We start from the raw sequence: 20,434 nt of genomic DNA on the forward strand, positions 1-20,434 counted from the left end.
GTGCCCTGGAGGCCAGAAGATGTTGGATGCCCTGGAACTGGAGTTATAGATGGTTGTGAGCCACCATGTGGGAGCTGGGACCAGCATCCTCAGATCCACATTTGTGTCTCATTTATATTTGTATTGACTTTTTGAGACCGTCTTTTTTTGTATACCAGGCTGGTCTCAGAATTTCCTCCCTCACCTGAGCATCAGCTCTGGAGTTCATAGGGAAAGTTCCTCCTCAGAGGGATGATGGAGACATGAAGTGAGCAAAATGTAAATGGCTTGTATAGTGTCTCATACTTAGGAAGAACCCCAAATAGTATTTGCTATTATTGTTGGCCTGGTAGCAGTTTGATTTCTTAGTCTTATAGGTCTTTCACATAGGGCTTTGTTTGGTTGCTTAGATACTCTTCAAAGAGCTTTTCCCCCTTTTAAAATATTTTCTTCATGTTTATTGTATCTGGGTGGCTATATAACATTTGTTTGGATGTTATGGTATTCCTGACTTAAAAGTTTGGAAACTTTATGAAACTCAAGCCTTTAAAGTACTGAATACAAATTCTAACAGTTTGACTCAGTCACTTTCCCCCTGAAAACATTCTCAGGATTGGCAGACATCTCCACTGTAGACTTGAATCCAGCAGTCTTAATAACTACCAAGCAAAAATAATCTTTTCTTAGAATGATTTTTAAATTTTGACATTTATTTTATGAATGTACCTTTTCTTGTCAAAATTAATTAGAAAATTCATAAGATTACTTAGAGCTTCTCACTCCTCTTTCAGTTTCCAGTTTTGTATTTGTGTTTTTACATTTCAGCTGTTGTAGACAGCAGTCGTTCATTCTGAGTCTTGTGTTGTGTGCTTGGAGGTATGTGCATATGTAAGTGTGTTCATGCGTGTATGAGTGTGTAGGGCCATGTGCATGCAGAAACCTGGGAAGATGTTGTTTTGCTGCTGCTGTTCTCTGCTTGATTGTCTTGAGACAGTGTCTCTCACTCTGAGTGGAAGTTCTTACCTTTTTGGCTGGGCCAGCCGGCCAGGAGGTCTCAGACCCTGTCTCTGCCCCACAGTGCTGGAGTGTGGTGTGCACACCCATGCCTGGCTTGTTATGTGCGTGCTGGAGGTTAAAACTCAGGTCTTCCTCGTGTTTGCAGAGCTGTCTACCCAGCCCTTGATCTGAGTCTTTAGAGAAATAAAAGTGGCTTCATCCCAGCTAGCCACCTGTCATGGGTCCTTTGTTAGACCTCTGAAAGAACAAGTATTGATTATTTTTGTTGTTGCTAAGGATATAGAACAGTTTTCTCTACATAGCTGATGACTTGCTCTTTGGAGTACACAGTGTTCTGGGCTCACCCTGAGCTATGAGTCTAGGCTCTTAATGCTAGCTTTGTAACAACTGAATAAGTTCCCCTCATCTGTTTGTTTTATGAGTTAGAGATACTAAACGTTACATATTTCATAGGATGATAAACAATGAAATTAAAATGATATATAATGCTAGTTGCACATAATACTGAAATATTATTTGCTGCTGCTATTGTGATGATTTTGTATTGAGTGCTTGAGTCAGAGGTTTTCCTACCCTTGGGTTTTAGAAAATAACTCTTGGAGCAAGACTTCCCAAAGTGTATATTCTGGAATATAAAATCTATTAGATTCTGTAAGAAAAAAAGGAGGAAACAAGGGTAAGATTTGTGGGCAGTATACGTCAGAGAGTGCTCTACTTAAAAAGGCCAGTAAATTTGGCATTTACCAAATGTATCTGTCCATCACTGCTGTTGGTCACATAAATCAGTTAGAGACTGGAGACAGCTCAGTGGGTAGAAAGACTGCTGTTTAAGAACGAAGACCTGATCAGACCCCACATAAAAGCCTGGGAGCTCCCACACAGGAGAGCAGGACTTGCCGGCCAGCTCATCTAGCCAAAAACTGCAGTTGGCTCCAGGGTCAGTGAGAGGCTGTCTCAGAACAAGGGGGAGAGGAATGGAGGAAGTTGCCACATCAAGCTTGGCTTCCTTTGGCATATGTGCGGGTGAGCCCCCCACGCCCCAAAAAAGAAGGAAGTCAAATTAAGAAACATTTGTCTTATAGAATCTGTTTTGAGAAACATTGTTTAAGAATGCTTTGAGTAGGCCAGGGAGACAGCTCCATGGGTTAAAGCGCTTGCCTTGCCTGAGTTTGATCCCCAGCATCTGTGGAAAGGGAGAGTCACGAATTGTCCTGAGACTTTCACACCTTCGCAGCCCCCTCCCAACAATACCGAAGTAACTAAATGAAAACATTTGAAGAGTTCTCTGGCTGAGAGTGCAGTCTTCTGAGTGTTTGCGTCTTGTCACCTCTGTGTATGCCTCACTGTTTCCGTTCCCTGTGGTCACTCAGTCTTTGATGTGATCAAGGTACCTTACAGTAGACGCTGCATTCCTCTCTATGGTGGCTTCTGTGTGGACGCTGGGGTAGAAGTTGGGTTGCTTGAAGTCCAAGTAAGAAGTTGGTGTAAAAGTGTGGGGCCAGAGCACTTGGGGTGTGGTGCTGCCCGTTAGTGAACGTGGACTTGGTTGTTTGCCACATTTAACATCGAGTTAGAACATGGTTAGTCTCAAGTCAGCCCTCAGCATTGCTGGCCTTGGATTTATCTAAATGAGCCTATAATAAAAGGTCATAAGCTGGGAGGTCCTGTACACCTGCAATCCCAACACTCCAGAGGCAGGAGAATTGAGAGTTCAAGGTCATCTTCAGCTGCATAAGAAATTGGAGGCCAGCCTGTCTCAAAGAAGGAAAATAAAATCATAAGTTAAAACTGAGCAGTGGCGGCGCACACCTTTAACCCCAGCACTCAGGAAGCAGAGCAGGCGGATCTCTGTGGCTCCATGCCAGCCTGGGCTGCAAAGTGAGTTCCAAGACACCTAAAGCTGTTACACAGAGAAACACTGTCTCAAAAAACCAAAAACCAACCAACCAACCAAACAAACAACCAAACTGGAGCTTGGGGCAGTGAAGAGCCTGTGCTGCTCCTGCAGGAAACCTAGCTTGTTTCCCAGCACCTACATCATACAGCTCCCCATTGCCCATGACTTCAGATCCAGAAGGAATACCTCTGGCTTTCAAGGACACAAGCACAAATCATATACTCATACACAAACACACACATATACATAATTTAAAATTAATGTTTCAAGCTTTTAGAACTCCATGTATGTAGGTATGTGCATTTTTTTTGGGGGGGGGGGGTTTCGAGACAGGGTTTCTCTGTGTAGCTTTGCGCCTTTCCTGGGACTCACTTGGTAGCCCAGGCTGGCCTCGAACTCACAGAGATCCACCTGGCTCTGCCTCCCGAGTGCTGGGATTAAAGGCGTGCGCCACCACTGCCCGGCCGGTATGTGCATTTTTATAGTGTGTACATTTTCAAGTCATGTACATGACAATTGGTGCAGCTGGAGATGTCATAGTAAGCAAATTAGCCAGCCTAGAAAGATTTAAAAAAACCTGATGTTTTCTCCTCATCTGTAGTTCATGGATTCTATACAGCCATGTGAAATGTGCACATATGTCAAATGGAAATTTGTAAAACTGTCTGGGAGAAAGGTGCCTAGCGGAAAGGTAGAGTGGTAGCGAATGGGGGAATGTGCTCAGCATACAGCGTGCACTGCGTGCCCCGTCAGAGCTGGCCGCAGTCACCCACCCTGCTTTCCTCTGAGAGCATTCCTCCAGGGGCACGGGGAAGCTTGTGTTTCCTGGTCTGTGGAGACCCACCACCTGAACTTTCTTGGCCATGTCTGCTGTAGGCAGTGTAGGACAGTCTCCAATCACAGTCTCAAGCTTTTCAGCTGTGACCTGAGGAAGCGGAGTCTTCGTAGGAAAGAGTCAAAGTTGTACCGAGGACCTCTGTGTGCGCGGCCGTCTTTGCTCTGCGGGTTCCTTCCTGCCCACCTGAGGCTACGGAGGAAGTACTTGTGTAGACCAGCTCTAGCTCTTCTCTCTTGTCTGGGAGACTACGTTTTTGTTTTTGTTTTCTTCATCTGAATTTGCTCAGTCATTGCTATGATTGATGGAAGTAATCCTTTTTTGCCATGTTACTCTTGGTAAATGCAGCTCTTAACATATAGTTAGTGCACTTTGTGTATGTTCTTTCCGTTAAATATTTGATAGTCCTGCTTGATAATAATAAAATTATATGAAATATAAAAAAAATAGTAAAAACAATAAATTGCTTGATCCTTATGAAGGGATGATATTTTGATACTTGGCACCACCCTCTTGTCATGGTCTGACTCTAGGATGCTGAGGACTGTTGCTAGTTGGCTTACACACAGTTCCTGTGTGCAGAGTAGCCAGGTGGGTTTAAGGCTCACACACACACTACCTTTGTGGAAAGAAAATCCACCATCTCTCCAGTTGAGTGCACCATTCACTAGAACATGATTCTGCTTAACAGATTGAACTCACTGTAAAAATGAATCCATGGCAGGGAAGGGGGAGGTTGTCCTTACCGGCTGTCTTAGCCAGGTGTCCTTGTTGAGAAAACAAGAGGACATAGCAGTGTCTGCAGACTTTTTCTGTGAAGGTTCAAGTAGTAAATATTTGGAGCTTTGTGGGCCATATGGTGTCTGTCACAAACACTCAGTGGTTGCAGTGCTGAAGTGGCAGCCTGGACAGCACATAAAGGACTGGACCTGTCTTTGTCTGTTGGAATGCAACAATTGCCTGTGGTCTGCTGAGTTCCTGAACTGTCGTGACCCATCCCATAGCTCTTTATTTCTCCCTAAACTTGATCCTGCTGCTTTGTGTCCTGTGTCCTCACAAGATTGCAGCCCTCCTAAGTGCTCTTACTCATTTTTTGTACTTTGCACATGAATGATGGATTTGTTAAATGTTTATTGGAAAAGATACTGGCTCTGTCAAGCTTAGAATACAGTCACACATTGTGCAATTGTTCTGAGAAGTGTGTCACTGGAAGTTTTGTCATTGTGCAGACATCACAGGTTGTACTTAGACTAACTTGAGCTGTCTGTGATTCTTGACCAAAATGTCTATGTGGCATGGTCCATACTGGGCTTTTCACTTAAAAAAAAAAAAAAAGAGGAGAAATGTGGAAAATAATTATTATGGGCATTATAATGTTAGACACATTGTTTGAGTCAAAATGATTGGCTAGCCAGGCCACCACACCTTTAATCTCAGCACTTGGGAGGCAGAGGTTGATGGATCTCTGAGTTTGAGGACAGCCTGGTCTACAAAGTAAGTTCCAGGATAGCTAGGGCTACACAGAGAAACCCTGTCTCAAAAACAAAACAACAACATGTTGCACGAATCCTAAATGGTCTCATAATAAAAACCCGGAGCCAGATATCAGGGTGAAAGATCGGAGAAGCAGAGCAAGCCACAGCTACCATCTCTTACCTCACCACCTCCTCAGCCTGACGGAGCCTCTGCAAGAGAGCGAATTGCTGTCTCCTCCCGCCTTATATTCCTTTCTCTGCCCAGCCATATCACTTTCTGTCTCCACCTTCCTAGTGCTGGGATTAAAGGTGTGTGATCCCAAGAGCTGGAATTAAAGGTGTGTCCCACCACTGCCTGGCTGTTTCTCTTTTAGACTGGATTAATCTCATGTAACCCAGTGTGGCCTTGAATTCACAGAAATTCAGAGGATCTCTGCCTCTGCCTCCTGAGTGCTAGGATTAAGGTGTGTGCTACCACTGCCTGACCTCTGTGACTAACTTTGTGGCTGGCTCTGACCTCTGATCTTCAGGCAAGCTTTATTTCTTAGATTATGAATATATCATCACAACAAAATGCTTATGCTAAAAAAGATGGCTCACCAGATAAAGGTGCTTATTGTCATGCCCAGCAATTTTTTTTAATCATTAAAATTTATTTTTAGACTTGATGTGTCTTGAGTGTTTTGCTCACTTGTGTGTCTGTGCTTTGTGAGTGTGCCTTGTGCCTTTGGAGGGCAGAAGGTACTGGATCCCCTGGAACGAGAATTACAGATGCTGCTATGTGGGTGCTGGGAATCAGACTTGTGACCTCTGGTAAATTCTGTCTCCGGGACAAACATAGTAGAAGGAGAAAAACCTGCATGTTGTCCTCTGACCTTCATACCAGACTGTGGCGCATGCACTACACACACACACACACACACACACACACACACACACACACACACACACACATATACACACAAAATGAATAAATCTGCTAAAGAATGTGTCAATGGCCTATATTGTTTGGAGTAACTTAACCACCACAAAAGCCCCACTGTGGACCCTGGAAAACTCACTGTGGTCATTTGAACCCAGTGGCACCTCACTGTACTACTAATCATAGTGTTGTTCAGCAGACATGCAACTTTGGTTTTTAAGGCCAATTTCACCCTAGAATGAATGTTCTTGATGAAGCAGTAAAGATTCCTTAATTAAGTCTCAATCCTTACACACATATTTTAACAAGAAAGTGGGAAGTTCCCACAAGCATCTGTGCATAGGACAGAGTGTCATTGCCCCCCTTGAGCAGAGTACCTGTGCAGTTGTGTGACACACTACCTGGGGAAGACGTCATCTGTTCTTTTGGGGAGGATGCCATTTGTACTTGTAAGAATATGGCGGACAGACTAGAGTTCGTCAGGCTTACCTGTTGTCAGTTCTTCAAAGCAAAATAAGCCTTGCTAATGGTGCAATTTGAGCTTTCAAATAGAAATTAGAAATTTGGGGGATTTTTATCTACTGGCACAAACTTGAGGAATGGCATTAACAGATGGGAATTTTCTAATATTGTGTAAGGAAAACTTTGAGAAGAACTGTACGAATTAGTGCACCGGCAGCTTGCATATTGCTTACATCATGTTACAAAACCTTCCATGAATAAAAAGATCACCCAGAGTACAGAATAGGCCATCCAGTTTAGATGTAATGTATTCTTGTCATTGTGGTTACTCTGTAGATGGGGTTTCAAATCTCACCTTTAAGAAAATTACTCCAGTTAAGTGTGGTGGCTCATGCCTGCAATCCCAGAGGCTGAGGCAGGAGGATCGTGATTTCAAGGCTATCCTAAAGTGGATAGTGAGACCCTGTCTTAAAAAATGTAAAAACAGCTGGGTGGTGGTGGTGGTGGTGGTGGTGGTGGTGGTGGTGGTGGTGGTGGTGGTAGCGGTGCCTTTAATCCCAGCACTCTGGAGGCAGAGGCAGGCAGATCTCTGTGAGTTTGAGGCCAGCCTGGTCTCCAAAGAGAGTTCCAGGAAAGGCACAAAGCTACATGGAGAAACCCTGTCTCGAAAAACAAACAAACAAAAAAATGTAAAACAAATTATTCCGTGAACATCAGAGAAAACTACCCCCCTCCCATTATTTGAAAAGACTGTTTAAACACCCCCTCTTCTGTAGCTGCATGTAGCATGCATCTTAGAAGGTCTTATTAATAAAAAACAAACCTAGAGCCAGGTATTGGGGTGAATGCTGGAAGATCAGAGAAATAGAACAAGCCACAGCTTCCTCATCTCTCCAGTTCCTCAGCTGATCCTGTTTCCTCAGACTGGAAGCTTCTGTGTCCTCATCCAAATGGATCTCAGTTGAACTGCTGCTCAAAAGCCTAAAAGCTTAACCAGCTCTAGTTCCTGGTCCTCACGCCTTATATACCTTTCTGCTTTCTGCCATCACTTCCTGAGATTAAAGGCGTGAGTCACCATGCCTGGCTGTTTCCAGTGTGGCTTTAAACTCACAGAGATCCAGACGGATCTCTGCCTCCCAAGTGATAGGATTAAAGGTGTGTGTGCCACCATTTTCTGGCCTCTATATCTAGTGGCTGTTCTGTTCTCTGACCCCAGATAAGTTTATTAGGGTGCATGATATATTGGGGAACACAGTACCACCACAGCTGCATGCCTGAGTTTTGGCTGGGTTTTCCCCACAGAGTTCAAGCCTGGCAACGTGTGGCAATATGGATGTGTAGAAGCACACAGAGAATCCAGCTGTGTCTTAAATGTAAAAGAAGGCCCTTTTCAGTTTTGTGTTGTTCAGAAAATACTATTTTTTCCTTTTAAGGTGTTATTTATTTTCACAGACAATAATTTCATTTTAAGTAAATTAATGTGTATTTTAAACTTCTCAATTTCTTGTGGTTTTGTTTTGTTTTGAGATGGTATCAGGTAGTCTAGGCTGGTCCTGAACTTCTGCCTTCACCTCCCAAGTGCTCTAATTACAGGTTTATATAGTCAAGTTACTCAATTTCTAATATAGTAAATACCATAAACTACAACTTGCCCCCCAAAAAGCTTAACTTGGGAGTCCCCAGGTTTAGGAGTGTAAATGGTCACACAGCCAAAAGTGTTCGCCTTGCTGGTCTGAGGCAGCAGTCTTCAGAGCTGGACTAGGATGACCGGCTTTGTCGATGGACAAGAACGCTTTCATTGTCCTGCTGCAAGACCGATGCGTGGGACACAGTATTCACTAGTGCTCTCTGGGCCTTGGCTTGGCAGGACTTTCTAGTGTTACTTACTCTCACCGGTAAAGCAGCTTGAAGTAGATTCTAACTGCCCGAGTTTTAAAGTCCAACATGATTCCGGTGTTCTTAGGACACACACAGCAACATCTTGGATATTAGAGGACTTCTTGGCTTTGTGTATTAAAGTAAAGGCCTGGTGGGATATGGTTAGAGAATCCATGCTCTTTATACTGACCCTCAAATGTTTCAGCTCAGCACCTGACAAGAAATCAGTGGCCAGGTTTTCCCATCTTGTACAGTGGGCTGACCTGATTTTGGCATGTTTCAAATGTATGTATTTAGTTTCTTGTTGTATTTCATAAGAATTTGTTTATTTCAGAAAACAGCATAGTTCTGTCTTTAATGTGCATCAAAGTCCTTGGGAACAGACCCACTAAAGGGCCCGAGGCACAGCACATTTCCAGGAGTGCTCTGCTCTGACAGAGGTGGGGATGGAGGGCAGGAAGAGGCTGTGCAGTAAGGTTGCTGGGCAGAATGTCCTAGAATTCCCCCAGCACCCACCCATTTTCTTGACAGAGCTACCTACCTTTCCCCCTTCTTTGGGGCTGCCTGCCTGAGTCGTTATTACCTTTTAAATAATAACATTCTGCTTCACAAAAGCAAGAACACAAAAGCCAAGTCATCACCACAAACCACCATCAGAAAGCAAGCCCTGGGGAGAGAGAGCTCTCTGTTATCTCTCTAGTCAGCGAAGAGAACAGACAATTGGAAACTGCTTTTCACATACCTTCTACAGAGATCATACAGGCAGCTGCCTGACCTCATTTTTAACCAAACTGTAAACTGTAACCAAATCAGAAATGAAGTGCAAATGGAAATCATGCTAGAATAGCGGTTTTCAAACACGGTGGCCTTGGTAGAGCTTGAAGAGACAGGGGTTTGAATCCGTTCCTGGGTGAGTGCAGAATGGTGTTCTGTCTGTCTGTAGAGGCAGTGTGCTAAGGTCGCTCATATCGCCGAGGCGTGTTGGTTCCCTGCTCTGCTCGGCTCTTAGAAATTTTGCACATGTACGTTGTCTCACAATGCATCCTGAGTACAATGCTCAAGAGTCTTTAATACAAAAGAGTTTAGCTCTAGCAGAATTTTTATGATTTTATTATTTTTATGTAAGTGTTTTGTCTGCTGGTATGTATGTGCACCACATGTGTGCCTGGTGCCTACAGAGGTCAGAAGATAACGGATCCCCTGGACCTGCCTCCACCCTTTGGGTACTAGGAACCCCATCCCGATTCTCTGAAAGTGTATCAAATACTCTAAAGTGCTGAGCCATCCATTCATCAGCTGGAGTAGAATTGGAAACAATTCTAGTTTGTGTCCATACGGGATGGGGCCAGGGAGAACAACCAGGATTGGAGAGGTGAATTGGCACAGACCACCGTTCTTTGAAGGGTCCTGAGTTTGAGTCCCACCATCACTTGACCAGCTGAGCTGTCTTGCCAGCCCTCATACTTTTAATTATAATCAAAGACTTTGCCTTGGGTTTTGCCAGAGCAGGGGAGTGTGGCTGCGTTAGTAGAGCGCTTGTCTGGCATGTTCAGTGTCCTGGGTTCAGTCCCCAACCAGAAAGGAGAGAGAACTAGCAATAACAAAATTAGACTTTTTCTTTTTAATTGTATTATGTGAGTCTACGGATGTGGGCAGTCAGATGTAGGAGTAGGTCTCTCCCTTCCACCTTGGGGCCTGAGGGATTGAAGTCATGGTGTCAGGCTTGGCTGCAGACACCTTTACTCACCAAGTCGGCTTCTCAGCCACGATTTTAAAGCAAAACCAAAATACTATATTATTGAAATTTTCAAACATATGCAAAAACTGGAAGACTATACTCTGTACTGGTTATTCTGACTTAAGTATTCCCCCGGGTTTGTTGTTGTTATTGTTTTGGTTCTGGTCTATTTTACCTTTTTTTCTTTCTTGGAGCATTTGATATTTTAAAAATGGATATCTTACTTATCAAAGGGTAGACTTAGGTCTGTTCTCATTTGATCTGAGAGCCCCACTGATGACAGTTCAAGTAGACGGGGTTCTACAGGAGGAGTGCCAGGGCAGCCAGGGTATACAGACTCTCTCAAAAACAAACAACTATTTTCGAGACAACTTTCTAACCCAAGCTGGCATTGAACTCTCTAGGTAACTAATTTGACTTAAATTTCTGGTCTTCCTGCCTACTTCCCAAGTGCCGGGATCACAGGCATTAGTCACTACATCTGGTTTAAATAAGGCGTTTCCAAAAGCAGCAACAAAAATTGTTTTTTGATTGGTTAAAGTAGAAAGTCCCAGTTAGACATTAGTTGGCAGTTTCTGATTGGCTAATATGCAATCAGGTTTTGATTTACTTAAGGTTGGAGTCATATAAGCCTTGTCAACTTCCAACTAAATTTTGTTTGTTTTAAATACACCCATAAGTACTTGAAATATCTATAATAGCCACTGCTCAGAAACTAGCTGCAGGGCTGGCCAAATGGCTCAGCAGGTAAAGGCATTGGCTGCTGATAAGCAATAACCAGAGTTGATCCCCAGAACCCACATAATAGAGGGGGAAAAAATTGAACCCTGAGAGTCTCACATACCTGTGTACGCACATACACACAAAAGTAAATAAATAAATGTAATGATAATTTCTAAAGATAGACTGCCTGTGAACCCTAGTGTCTTAACATGAGGTTTTATTGTGTGTCTTTAAAAATAAGAGTGGAGGCATGGCATCGGGAGCATCTCCTGCAGGTCAGACTTCATTTTTAGCCAAGGATGGTCTTGGACTCCTGGTCCTCAAACTTCCACATCTGAAGTGAATGCTGGGATTTCAGGTGTGCACCACCACACCCTGCTAAAGATCCGAGGACACAGAACCGTTCCCTCCTCATTAGTAAGTACAGTCAGCACACAGAAAGGGCGGAGTGTCTCCCATCTCTATAAAACTGCACTTTTTTTTTTTTTTTTTTTTAAAGTAATGGCACACACCACAGCACATTAGAGGTCAGAGGACAGCTCTCAGGAATCGATGCTCTTCTGTTTCCTTTTGGGACCAGGAACTCAGTGAACGCAAATCCTCCTCGCACCAGCGTGTTCATTGAGCCATCTCCAGCTGACCTTCTGTTTTTCTTACTACACAGAGAGACAGAGACAGAGACAGAGAGAGACAGAGTCTTACTTCTATTTTTCTTCACTTGAATTTCTTACCAGTTCCTATGATACTCATCACTCCGTTAGAGCACTCTTTGCTGAGGTCACCACTCCATGTGACACAGACAGCATTGAGGAACTGCTACACTCTGTGACTTGCTCATCTTATCCAGTGACCGCTCTGTAGAGTGCTGCTGTTACCCCAGTTCGCAGACGGAAAAGACGACCTGGAAAGAGGTTTCAACCTTAGCGCAGTCGAACTCTGCTGCTTCTTTAAAGCCTCCGCTGTCCTTGGTTCCTTCTCTTTCTCCATTTTGGTTTCCTTTCCAGTGGTGCCTCCTAGCTGATGTTCAGATTTGGAAGGTTCTCAGGCCACCACCATCTCTGGCCTCTTCCCACTCACCCACACCTGTGAGTTCACTTACGAGGAAGCCAGTAAGCCCCCAGCATGGAGCAGCCGCAGGCTGTGCACCTTACACCTCGCTGTCAGTGTGCGCAGAGCTCCACTCTGACTCTCCCTCCTGTGGTCCGCGTGTTACCCACACATGCAGTGTCTGTTCTTTCTCCTCTGCAGCACTGCCCACAGTTACATTCACTGGGGGGAGGGGTCCTCATTCCTTTTCATTCCTTTAGAAAAGGCATGGAGGCAAGGACCAAGGGTAAGAGTCCAAAGACCATTTATTTTCATATCCCCAAGTGGCTCACTCTCAGGATACTCTGGCACATAAACATCATTAAATATTGTCAGAATTCGTGGGCTGGGGATGTCGTTGAGTGATAGAGCACTTGTTTCAAATGCTCACAATGTACTGAGTTCAGTCCCCAACACAAGAGAATCTTTACCTGGTGGTGCACACCTTTAGTCCCAGCACTTGAGAGGCAGAGGCAGGAAGATCTCGGTGAGTTTGAGGCTAGCCTGGTCTACATAGTTCCAGGACAGTCAGGGCTACATAGACTTTTTTTGCTGAGATAATGATGATGATGATGATGATGATGATGATGATGATGATGATGATGATGATGATACTTGTTTTGCTCAGGACTGGGAAGTGGGACTGGTGGAGGTGGTGGAGGGTGTGGAATTGCTGGGCTGCCAGACATCCAGGTTGTAAGAGAAGCAGTCATCAGGAAGATGTCAGTTTCTTTTTCTTTTTTTGTTTTTTTTCGAGACAGGGTTTCTCTGCGTAGCTTTGCGCCTTTCCCGGAGCTCACTTGGTAGCCCAGGCTGGCCTCGAATTCACAGAGATCCGCCTGGCTCTGCCTCCCGAGTGCTGGGATTAAAGGTGTGCGCCACCACCGCCCGGCCGATGTCAGTTTCTTTAGGCAATCAGGAATAAAATAAAAAATAGTAACTAGTTTTAGACCCTCCATACCACACCCAGATGGCAATAACCAGTAGACATTAGGAAACGAGACAAGGAATCAAAGAGAAATGTGTTCTCTACCTCATCAGTAATTCAAACCAACAAAGGACTGTTGGTTACTCTCTGTAAACTCATGAAAATTTAAGCATCATCGAGATGTTTTTTCATAGGAGTAGTTTAAGTTGGTAGTGGATGTTACAAATGGGTTATATACATAATCATACGGAGGTGACGTTTTTGCACCATTGTCTTTTAACATCCTAGGGATGGTAGCTAACAGCACTATGAAGCTGTCAGTGTATCCCACGTGGTAAGCGAGCGTGTCTCTTTTTAATGATGTTATTTTGCTAATGCTAACTTACATCTCACTTAAAGACGGGCTGTGAGCTCCTCAGCACCTGCTGCATGTCAGTTAACGTTTGTCCTCTTATCTCTCTAGGGCCTATTCCCTGGTGGATTCCAGTCAAGTGTCGACATTTCTGATATCCATTCTTCTTATAGTCTATGGTAGTTTCAGGTAAGACATTCTCATGGGGTTATATATGATTGCAGTTAGGGGAAACATTGCTCTGTGGAGAGAAATGGGTTTTGTGAGGACTTGAGTTCCAGTGGGTAATTCTCATATCCGTTCTTCAGTTGACTGCTGTTAAACAGTCATGTTAACATGTTAAACATGTCTTGTTTTCGCTTATGACTTTAGCATATTAATGCATATATGTAAAAACTAATTGCTTAAAATTAGGTCTGCAGATAGTGGTTCATTGAAGAGCAGAGCTTGTTGGGAAGTCTGAGGAGAGCTGACAGGGACTCTGGTGTCACAGGGATCCAAAATTTAGACAGAAAGACAACTCAAAATAAAAAAAAATACATGCTACATAATGAATGACAAATAGTAACTGCTCTGTTTGGTTTTTTCTCCAAATCAAAGTGTAGTTGAAGGCCTTTAATAGACAGAGAAGGATCAAGTAAACCCAAATACAGCTGTGCTCAGAGCTGGTGAAGTTCTCTCCTTGTCCTGAAGGGCTGTTTCGTGACTAGCATCTCTACAGAAATGAATTTTTCCTTACTACAAAAGCCTTGACATAGGTTAATCCCTACACATTGCTAACAATAGACTTTTTTATTTTTACCTTCAGAAACCATTTCACATAATTCACCCTGTTACCAGAGTTGAGTGTGGTAGCATTACCAAGTCTTCTCCCTGTTGCCTTTGGGAGTCTGAGACTGGACCCTGAGGACTCCATACCCATCCTAGCACTCAGCTGTATGACTAGGAGGAAAAGCTAAAGAAGCCGGACAGCTGCCCCTTCTCAGGAGCCGCAGCTGAAGGACTACAGTGGCGTGTAACTGAGACCGCTGTGTGCCTGACACAGTCAGAGTGAAGCCTGGGGACGGGGGAGGCTCAGCAGCCAGAGGGCTCCCTGCTCGACACCCACACGAGCCTTTGCTCTCTTGCACCCGTTTACATCCAGTGCAGGGGGTCCAACACCCTCTTTGGCCTCTGAGGGCACCAGCACACGTATGGCATACACTCCAACAGACACAACCCACACATACACACGAAATCTAAACATGAAAGTAAAGACTGCTTGGGAACTTTGAAGTTAAGACCTTGAAACAGCATGAACGGTAAATATGTCAGCAGGAGGATTTTGAACTGTCTACCGCCATGTCAGGATTGTGAGAAGTGCTGTGTAAAATCACAGACTGCAGTCCTATATTACAGCCATTATAGAAGAAAGATGGATTACTAAGACACACACCGACTAAAGTCTTAATCACAAAGATGTCTCCAGAAAGCCCTAGGTTCTTTTGCTGGGTCCTTAGCTTTTTTGTTTGGTGTTGGTGGCGGTATTGTTTTGTCAACACAGGCCAGAATCCTCAGGGAAAGAGTGAGCCTCTGTTAGAAGACTCCTCTATCAGACTGTTCTGTAGGCAAGTGGGGTGCACATATTCCTGATTAATGATTAATGTGGGAGGGTCCAGCCTTCCAGGCCAGTGCCACCCCAGACAGATGGTCCAGGCGGTCCTGGGTTGTATAAGAAAACAGCTGGAAAAGCCATGGAGAGCAAGCCAGTGAGCAGTGTTCTGTGGTTCTGCTTCAGCTCCTGCCTCAGAGTTCCTGCCCAGTCATCTTCAGTAATGGACTGTGATCAGGGTGTGTCAGCCAAATAAACCCTTTCCTTCTCTGAGTCACTTTTGGGTGTGATGTTTTTCCAATGAAGTAAAATGGGACACAATTTTTATTTGCATATGTATTTACTTTGAGACAGAGTCTCTATATAGCCCTTGCTATCCTGGAATTGACTTTCTAGACCAGGCTGGCCTCAACTCACAGAGAGATCTGCCTGCCTTGGCCTCCTTGAGTCCTGGGATTAAAGACATGTGTCAACACACCCAGTCTAGGACACAATTTTTTGGTTGGTTGGTTTTCTTTTTGTTTGGTTGGGTTTTTTTTAGACAGGGTGTTTTTTGTGTAGCCCTGGCTGTCCTGGAACTCACTCTGCAGACCAGGCTGGCTTTGAACTCACAGAGATCCACCTACTTCTGCCCCAAGTGCTGGGATTAAAGGTGTGTGCCACCACCATCCAGCTAGGACAATTCTTCTTCTTCTTCTTCTTCTTCTTCTTCTTCTTCTTCTTCTTCTTCTTCTTCTTCTTCTTCTTCTTCTTCTTCTTCTTCTTCTTCTCCTTCTTCTTCTCCTTCTTCTCCTTCTTCTTCTCCTTCTTCTCCTTCTTCTTCTTCTTTTTTTAATTTATTTATTATGTACACAGAAGAGGGTGAAAGATCTCATTACAGATGGTTGTGAGCCACCATGTGGGTGCTGGGAATTGAACTCAGGACCTCTGGAAGAACAGTTAGGCTCTTAACCTCTGAGCCATCTCTCCAGCCCTTAGGACACAATTCTTAACCCCTTCTAAGAAGCCAGAGCAATTTAGAACCTTACCAAAGTGATCAGTATTATCAATATATTGTATTTCTACTCCTAATATTTTATCTTTTTTGTCACTGATACCGTGTATCAACATTTTTAAGAGACTTTACAATTGAAAACAAAAAGAGCCATCTTTATAGTTAGAGCTCACATCACTTTCATTAGTAGAAATGACCTTTTCTTTCATACATGTGGTGATATACTGTGTACCCTAATAAACTTGCCTGAGGATCAGAGGACAGAGTAGCCACTAGATTAGACATAGAGGTCAGGCAGTGGTGGCACACACCCTTAATCCCAGCACTTGAGATCTCATGCCTTTGCTTGGGAAGCACACACACATTTAATCCCAGGAAGTAATATAGCAGGACAGAGAAAAGTATAGAAGACGTGAGGAAAGAGGAACTCACTCTCTTCAGGCTAAGGATTTCGTAGAGGTAAGAACTAGTGGCTGGCTGCTCTGCTTCTCTGATAGCTGGCAAGGTTATTAGGGTACACGATTTATCACCACACACACACACACACACACACACACACACACACACACAGTTGTGTACATTTAGAGAGTTAGGGTCCTTTATGTACTGATTGTTTCCACACAGTACCCCAAGTGTTTTCAGTAATCATACATTAGTATTTAGTAATTTAATATTTCTTCGGGCTACTCAGGCTCTGGTTTTGTTGGACAAGTGAGTTAACTTTTTTTTATAAATTTTTTTCCCCTTTGGTTGAAGTCTGTTATTAAGATGAACATTTAGAGCCAGTAAAATGGCTCAGCAAGTACAGGCTTTGTGACACCAGCCTAGAAATCCTAGGCAGATCGCTGGAACCCCGTGTAAAAGGAAGGAGAGAGCCAACTATGCAGAGTTGACCTCTGACCTCCACATGCACCATAGCACACATGCCCACATCCACATCATGCCTACATAGTCCCTCTCTCTCTGAAATAAACTTGTTTTAAAGATAAACATTTAAAAGTTGAATTACTTAATCAGAGAGTATGAACTGTCTCTTCCTACTGCATGCTGCTGTATTATTTCCAGGAAACTACACCAGTCTAGGCGTGGGCAGACCTTGACATTGTATTAGTAACAGAATTGTATAGGTTTCAAGGGTCTCTTTGGTGAACCTCCTGGTTTACAGAGAGGAGACTGGGGCACTACTTGTGTACCTGGGAGATCATAAGAGGGAACTGGAACTCCTGAAAGTGTAGTTACAGATAGATGTGAGCCGCCACATGGGTGCTGGGAATTGAACTTGAGTTCTGTGCAAGAGCAACAAGTGCTTTTAACACCTGAGGTATCTCTCCAGCCCATTTTGTTTCTTTGTGAGACAGGATCTCACTGTGCTGTGCCCTGACCAGCTTGGAATTTGCTCTGTAAACCAGACTGCCCTCGAACTTAGAGAGCCCCGACTTCCTAATCCACAGTAATGCTAACCTCTGTCTGGATGTGCCTGCTCCGGACACCCAGCCACGGTGTCTTGGGATGTGGCATCTGCGTCCTACCCTGTGTATGTTTCACTCTGTTGTATTTCTGAGCAGCCTCTCTGGCTGTCTGGGCTGCTGCCATGCTGGCTGTTGTAAGTAGCGATGCTGTGGATGCCCAGGTACAAGTGTTGATGCGCGCGCATGTTCTCATTCCTCTTCAGGAGCAGAAATACTAGATGATGTGTTAATTCTTTGATCTAACATTCTAAGAATTGCTACTGTTTTCCAAGACATCTGTACCACTTTATGTTCTCATCAGCATTGTATGAATTTCTTCACATTCTCACCAACTGTTCTCTTTTGAATGTTTTATTTTTGCTAGCATGTATTAATTACATATCATAGACTTCCACTGTGTGATTTCCATACCTATATATCAATGTTTTCCCCTTAGTCACACACAAGCACATTACTCTCTACTCCCCCTCCTTCTGGCTCCATTCTTCCCCAACAGTCTTTTTCTGCTTCCATGTCTTTATTTATGTTATTGCTGTTCAATCTACACTTGGCATGTAAAAGCAAATGTAATTTTTGTTTTTCTCAGTCAGGATAATTATGCTTAATATGATGAATTCCACTTTTACCTATTTTTCTGCACATGATATAATTTCATTTCCTTTATGGCTAAATAAAGTGTGTGTGTGTGTGTGCACACGTGTACACAACATCTTAAAAATCCACTGGTCCATTAAGGAAAATCTAAGAAAATGCCTGTTGCCACACATTGGTGTGGAGGTGTCTCTGTTGTGTTCTGACTTAGATTCCTTTGAGTCTGTAACTAGAAATGGAGCAGCAGGATCATACTGCAGTTATATTTATTTTTTAAGACCCTGAGTCCTGATTGCCATGGTATTTGGACTAATTTACATTCCCACCATCTGGGTGCACATAATGTTTCCCCTTATCCCCTGTGTCCTGACACCAGCATTTGGCTTATGTGTGTTGTTTGTCTGTTGACAGACCCTCAGCATCACCTCAGGGACTGGTCGTCATCCTCATCTTCATTCTTCTGTTACCCTGAGGGTATAAAGTGGTACCTCATTATGGCTTTGGTTTGCACTTCCTTGGTGACTTACTGTGTCCAGCGTCTTTTCACGTGTTGTTTTATCATCCATGTAGAGTTTTGTGGTCCCTGCCCCCAGCTCTGGAGACAAGCCTAGGGCCGTGAGCATGCCATACTTACTGAGTCCCTCTCCCCATTTTTATCTCCTAGTGTTGGATTTAAGAGTTCGTTATGTACTGTGAAGATGTCTTTACTAGATACGTGCTTGAGAAACATTTTATCTTTCTTCCAGTCTCTGGGTTTGCCGCCGTCTTCTCGTTTTCTGTATATTTGTGATTGTGTATTTCCTCGTGCACTGACCTTTGTAAGATATCCCTCTATGCCAGTGGTTCTCAACTTGGGGGTCGAGACCCCTTCGACAGACAGGCCTCTGTATCCAAAATGTTTACATTATGATTCCTAACAGTAGCAGAATTACCATTATGGAGTAGCAACAAAAATAATTGTGTGGTTGGAGGTCACCACACCATGAGGGGCTGTATTAAAGGGTTGCGGCACAGGAAGATTGAGAACACTGTCTCTACCTTCTAATAGTTTTTCTATTAATATCTTACTGAGTCTGATGTTAGTATACCCACTCAAAGTCTTTAGTTTTTTTTCAGTTTTCAAGGATTTTTTAAATATATATCTCAGAATCAAGCTACAATGACAGATTTAAACATGAGTCTCAAGAATCCCAAAATTCTTTTTTTAAACATTTTTTATGTGTATATGTGGGGTGTGCACACATCAAGCGCATCATTTCATAGCCCTCTTCCTTGGAGGCATTCAAATAAATACATGTTTGTTAAATGGCTCATAGTACTTGTTAATGTAAACATTTTGGGAAGTATTTCGCCCACGTTGAGGGTGCATAGCAACAGTGTAGGGCTGTGGTCCAGAGCACAGGTTACTCTTCGCGGGTCGCCCGAGCTTGTCCTGCCATCTGCTGCTGATGCTCAGCTCTCCCTGACCACTGAGCTCACACACTGGGGCGCCAGGTGTGTACTGTTGCCGCTGAACACAGCCCTCATTGTCCACCCTCCACAGCACCGTGTCAGATCTGGGCCACATAGCGTAGGCTTTGGCTCAGAAAATCCTGAGAGGCTGAAGAGTGAGTTGATTTCCAAGAGTTGATGGAGGGAGGGTGTGTAGCTCAGCGTAGAGCATTGACCTGCCTGCCATGTTAACCCTGGTTTTGAGCTGCAGCAGCACAAATGATGAAGTTTTTGGTGTCTGTCTGTGGTGCCTGTCCATGTTATGTGGGTATGTGCATGTGTGGATGTGCATGACAGTGGATTCTTCAACAGCACTCCACCTCATTTTTAGAGATCGCATCCTCACTGAACCTGGAACTCATCGATTCACGTAGGCTGAGGAGCAGTGAGCACTAGGAATCCATCCACCTGTCTCCAGCCCCAGCATTGGGTATAGACTGCCCTACTGCACCTGGCCGCTCCTCTGGTGCTGAGGGTCTGAACTCAGGGCCTCGTGCTTGTGTGGTTTACTGACTTAGGTGAATGTCTTCCCAACACTGATTAATTCAAATGCAATTCTATGCCTTTCTTAGGAATTAATTCTTACCTTTAAACAAAGAAAAAGTATAACTAGATCTCTACCTCAGCCTAAATAAAGTCTTGCTAAGACAGTCAGTGTGTTAAACTGCTTCCTGTTTTAGCAATATGATAAGTAATAAGTAAGAGTTATGATAAACTCTGGTCATGACCACAATCTATTTGACACTAATTAGCTGGCCTTTGGATTTCACTCAGCTCAGGATTAAGCCATAGCATCATGTCAAAGGTTGCCGACCTGACACTGGTCTGCAGTAAGGCAGGACGTGTGCAGCTCATCCAAACTGGAGGTCAGAGAAACTGCAGCAGTAGCTGATTTCTAACGAGGACTGTGGTGATAGGAAAGCTAGCCTCAGCACACTAGTGCATGGGAGACTGTGAAGTGTGTCAGTCCCACTTTAAAGAGGAAGATGTGGACGGGGAGATGGCG

The 20,434-nt window shown here is 43.9% G+C and overlaps 1 protein-coding gene across 1 annotated transcript in view; it reads left to right on the forward strand.

The window, feature by feature from the left end:
- Nucleotides 1-20,434, forward strand: part of Sppl3 (signal peptide peptidase like 3) — a 106,436-nt gene that overhangs the window by 45,880 nt on the left and 40,122 nt on the right. Inside the window, exon 2 of the mRNA XM_076559977.1 lies at nt 13,404-13,481. Within this exon, the coding sequence (XP_076416092.1) occupies nt 13,404-13,481 (78 nt within the window). The remainder of the gene's footprint in view (nt 1-13,403; nt 13,482-20,434) is intronic.

This window comes from Peromyscus maniculatus, chromosome 23 (assembly GCF_049852395.1).
Source record: "Peromyscus maniculatus bairdii isolate BWxNUB_F1_BW_parent chromosome 23, HU_Pman_BW_mat_3.1, whole genome shotgun sequence".
NCBI lineage: Eukaryota > Metazoa > Chordata > Mammalia > Rodentia > Cricetidae > Peromyscus > Peromyscus maniculatus.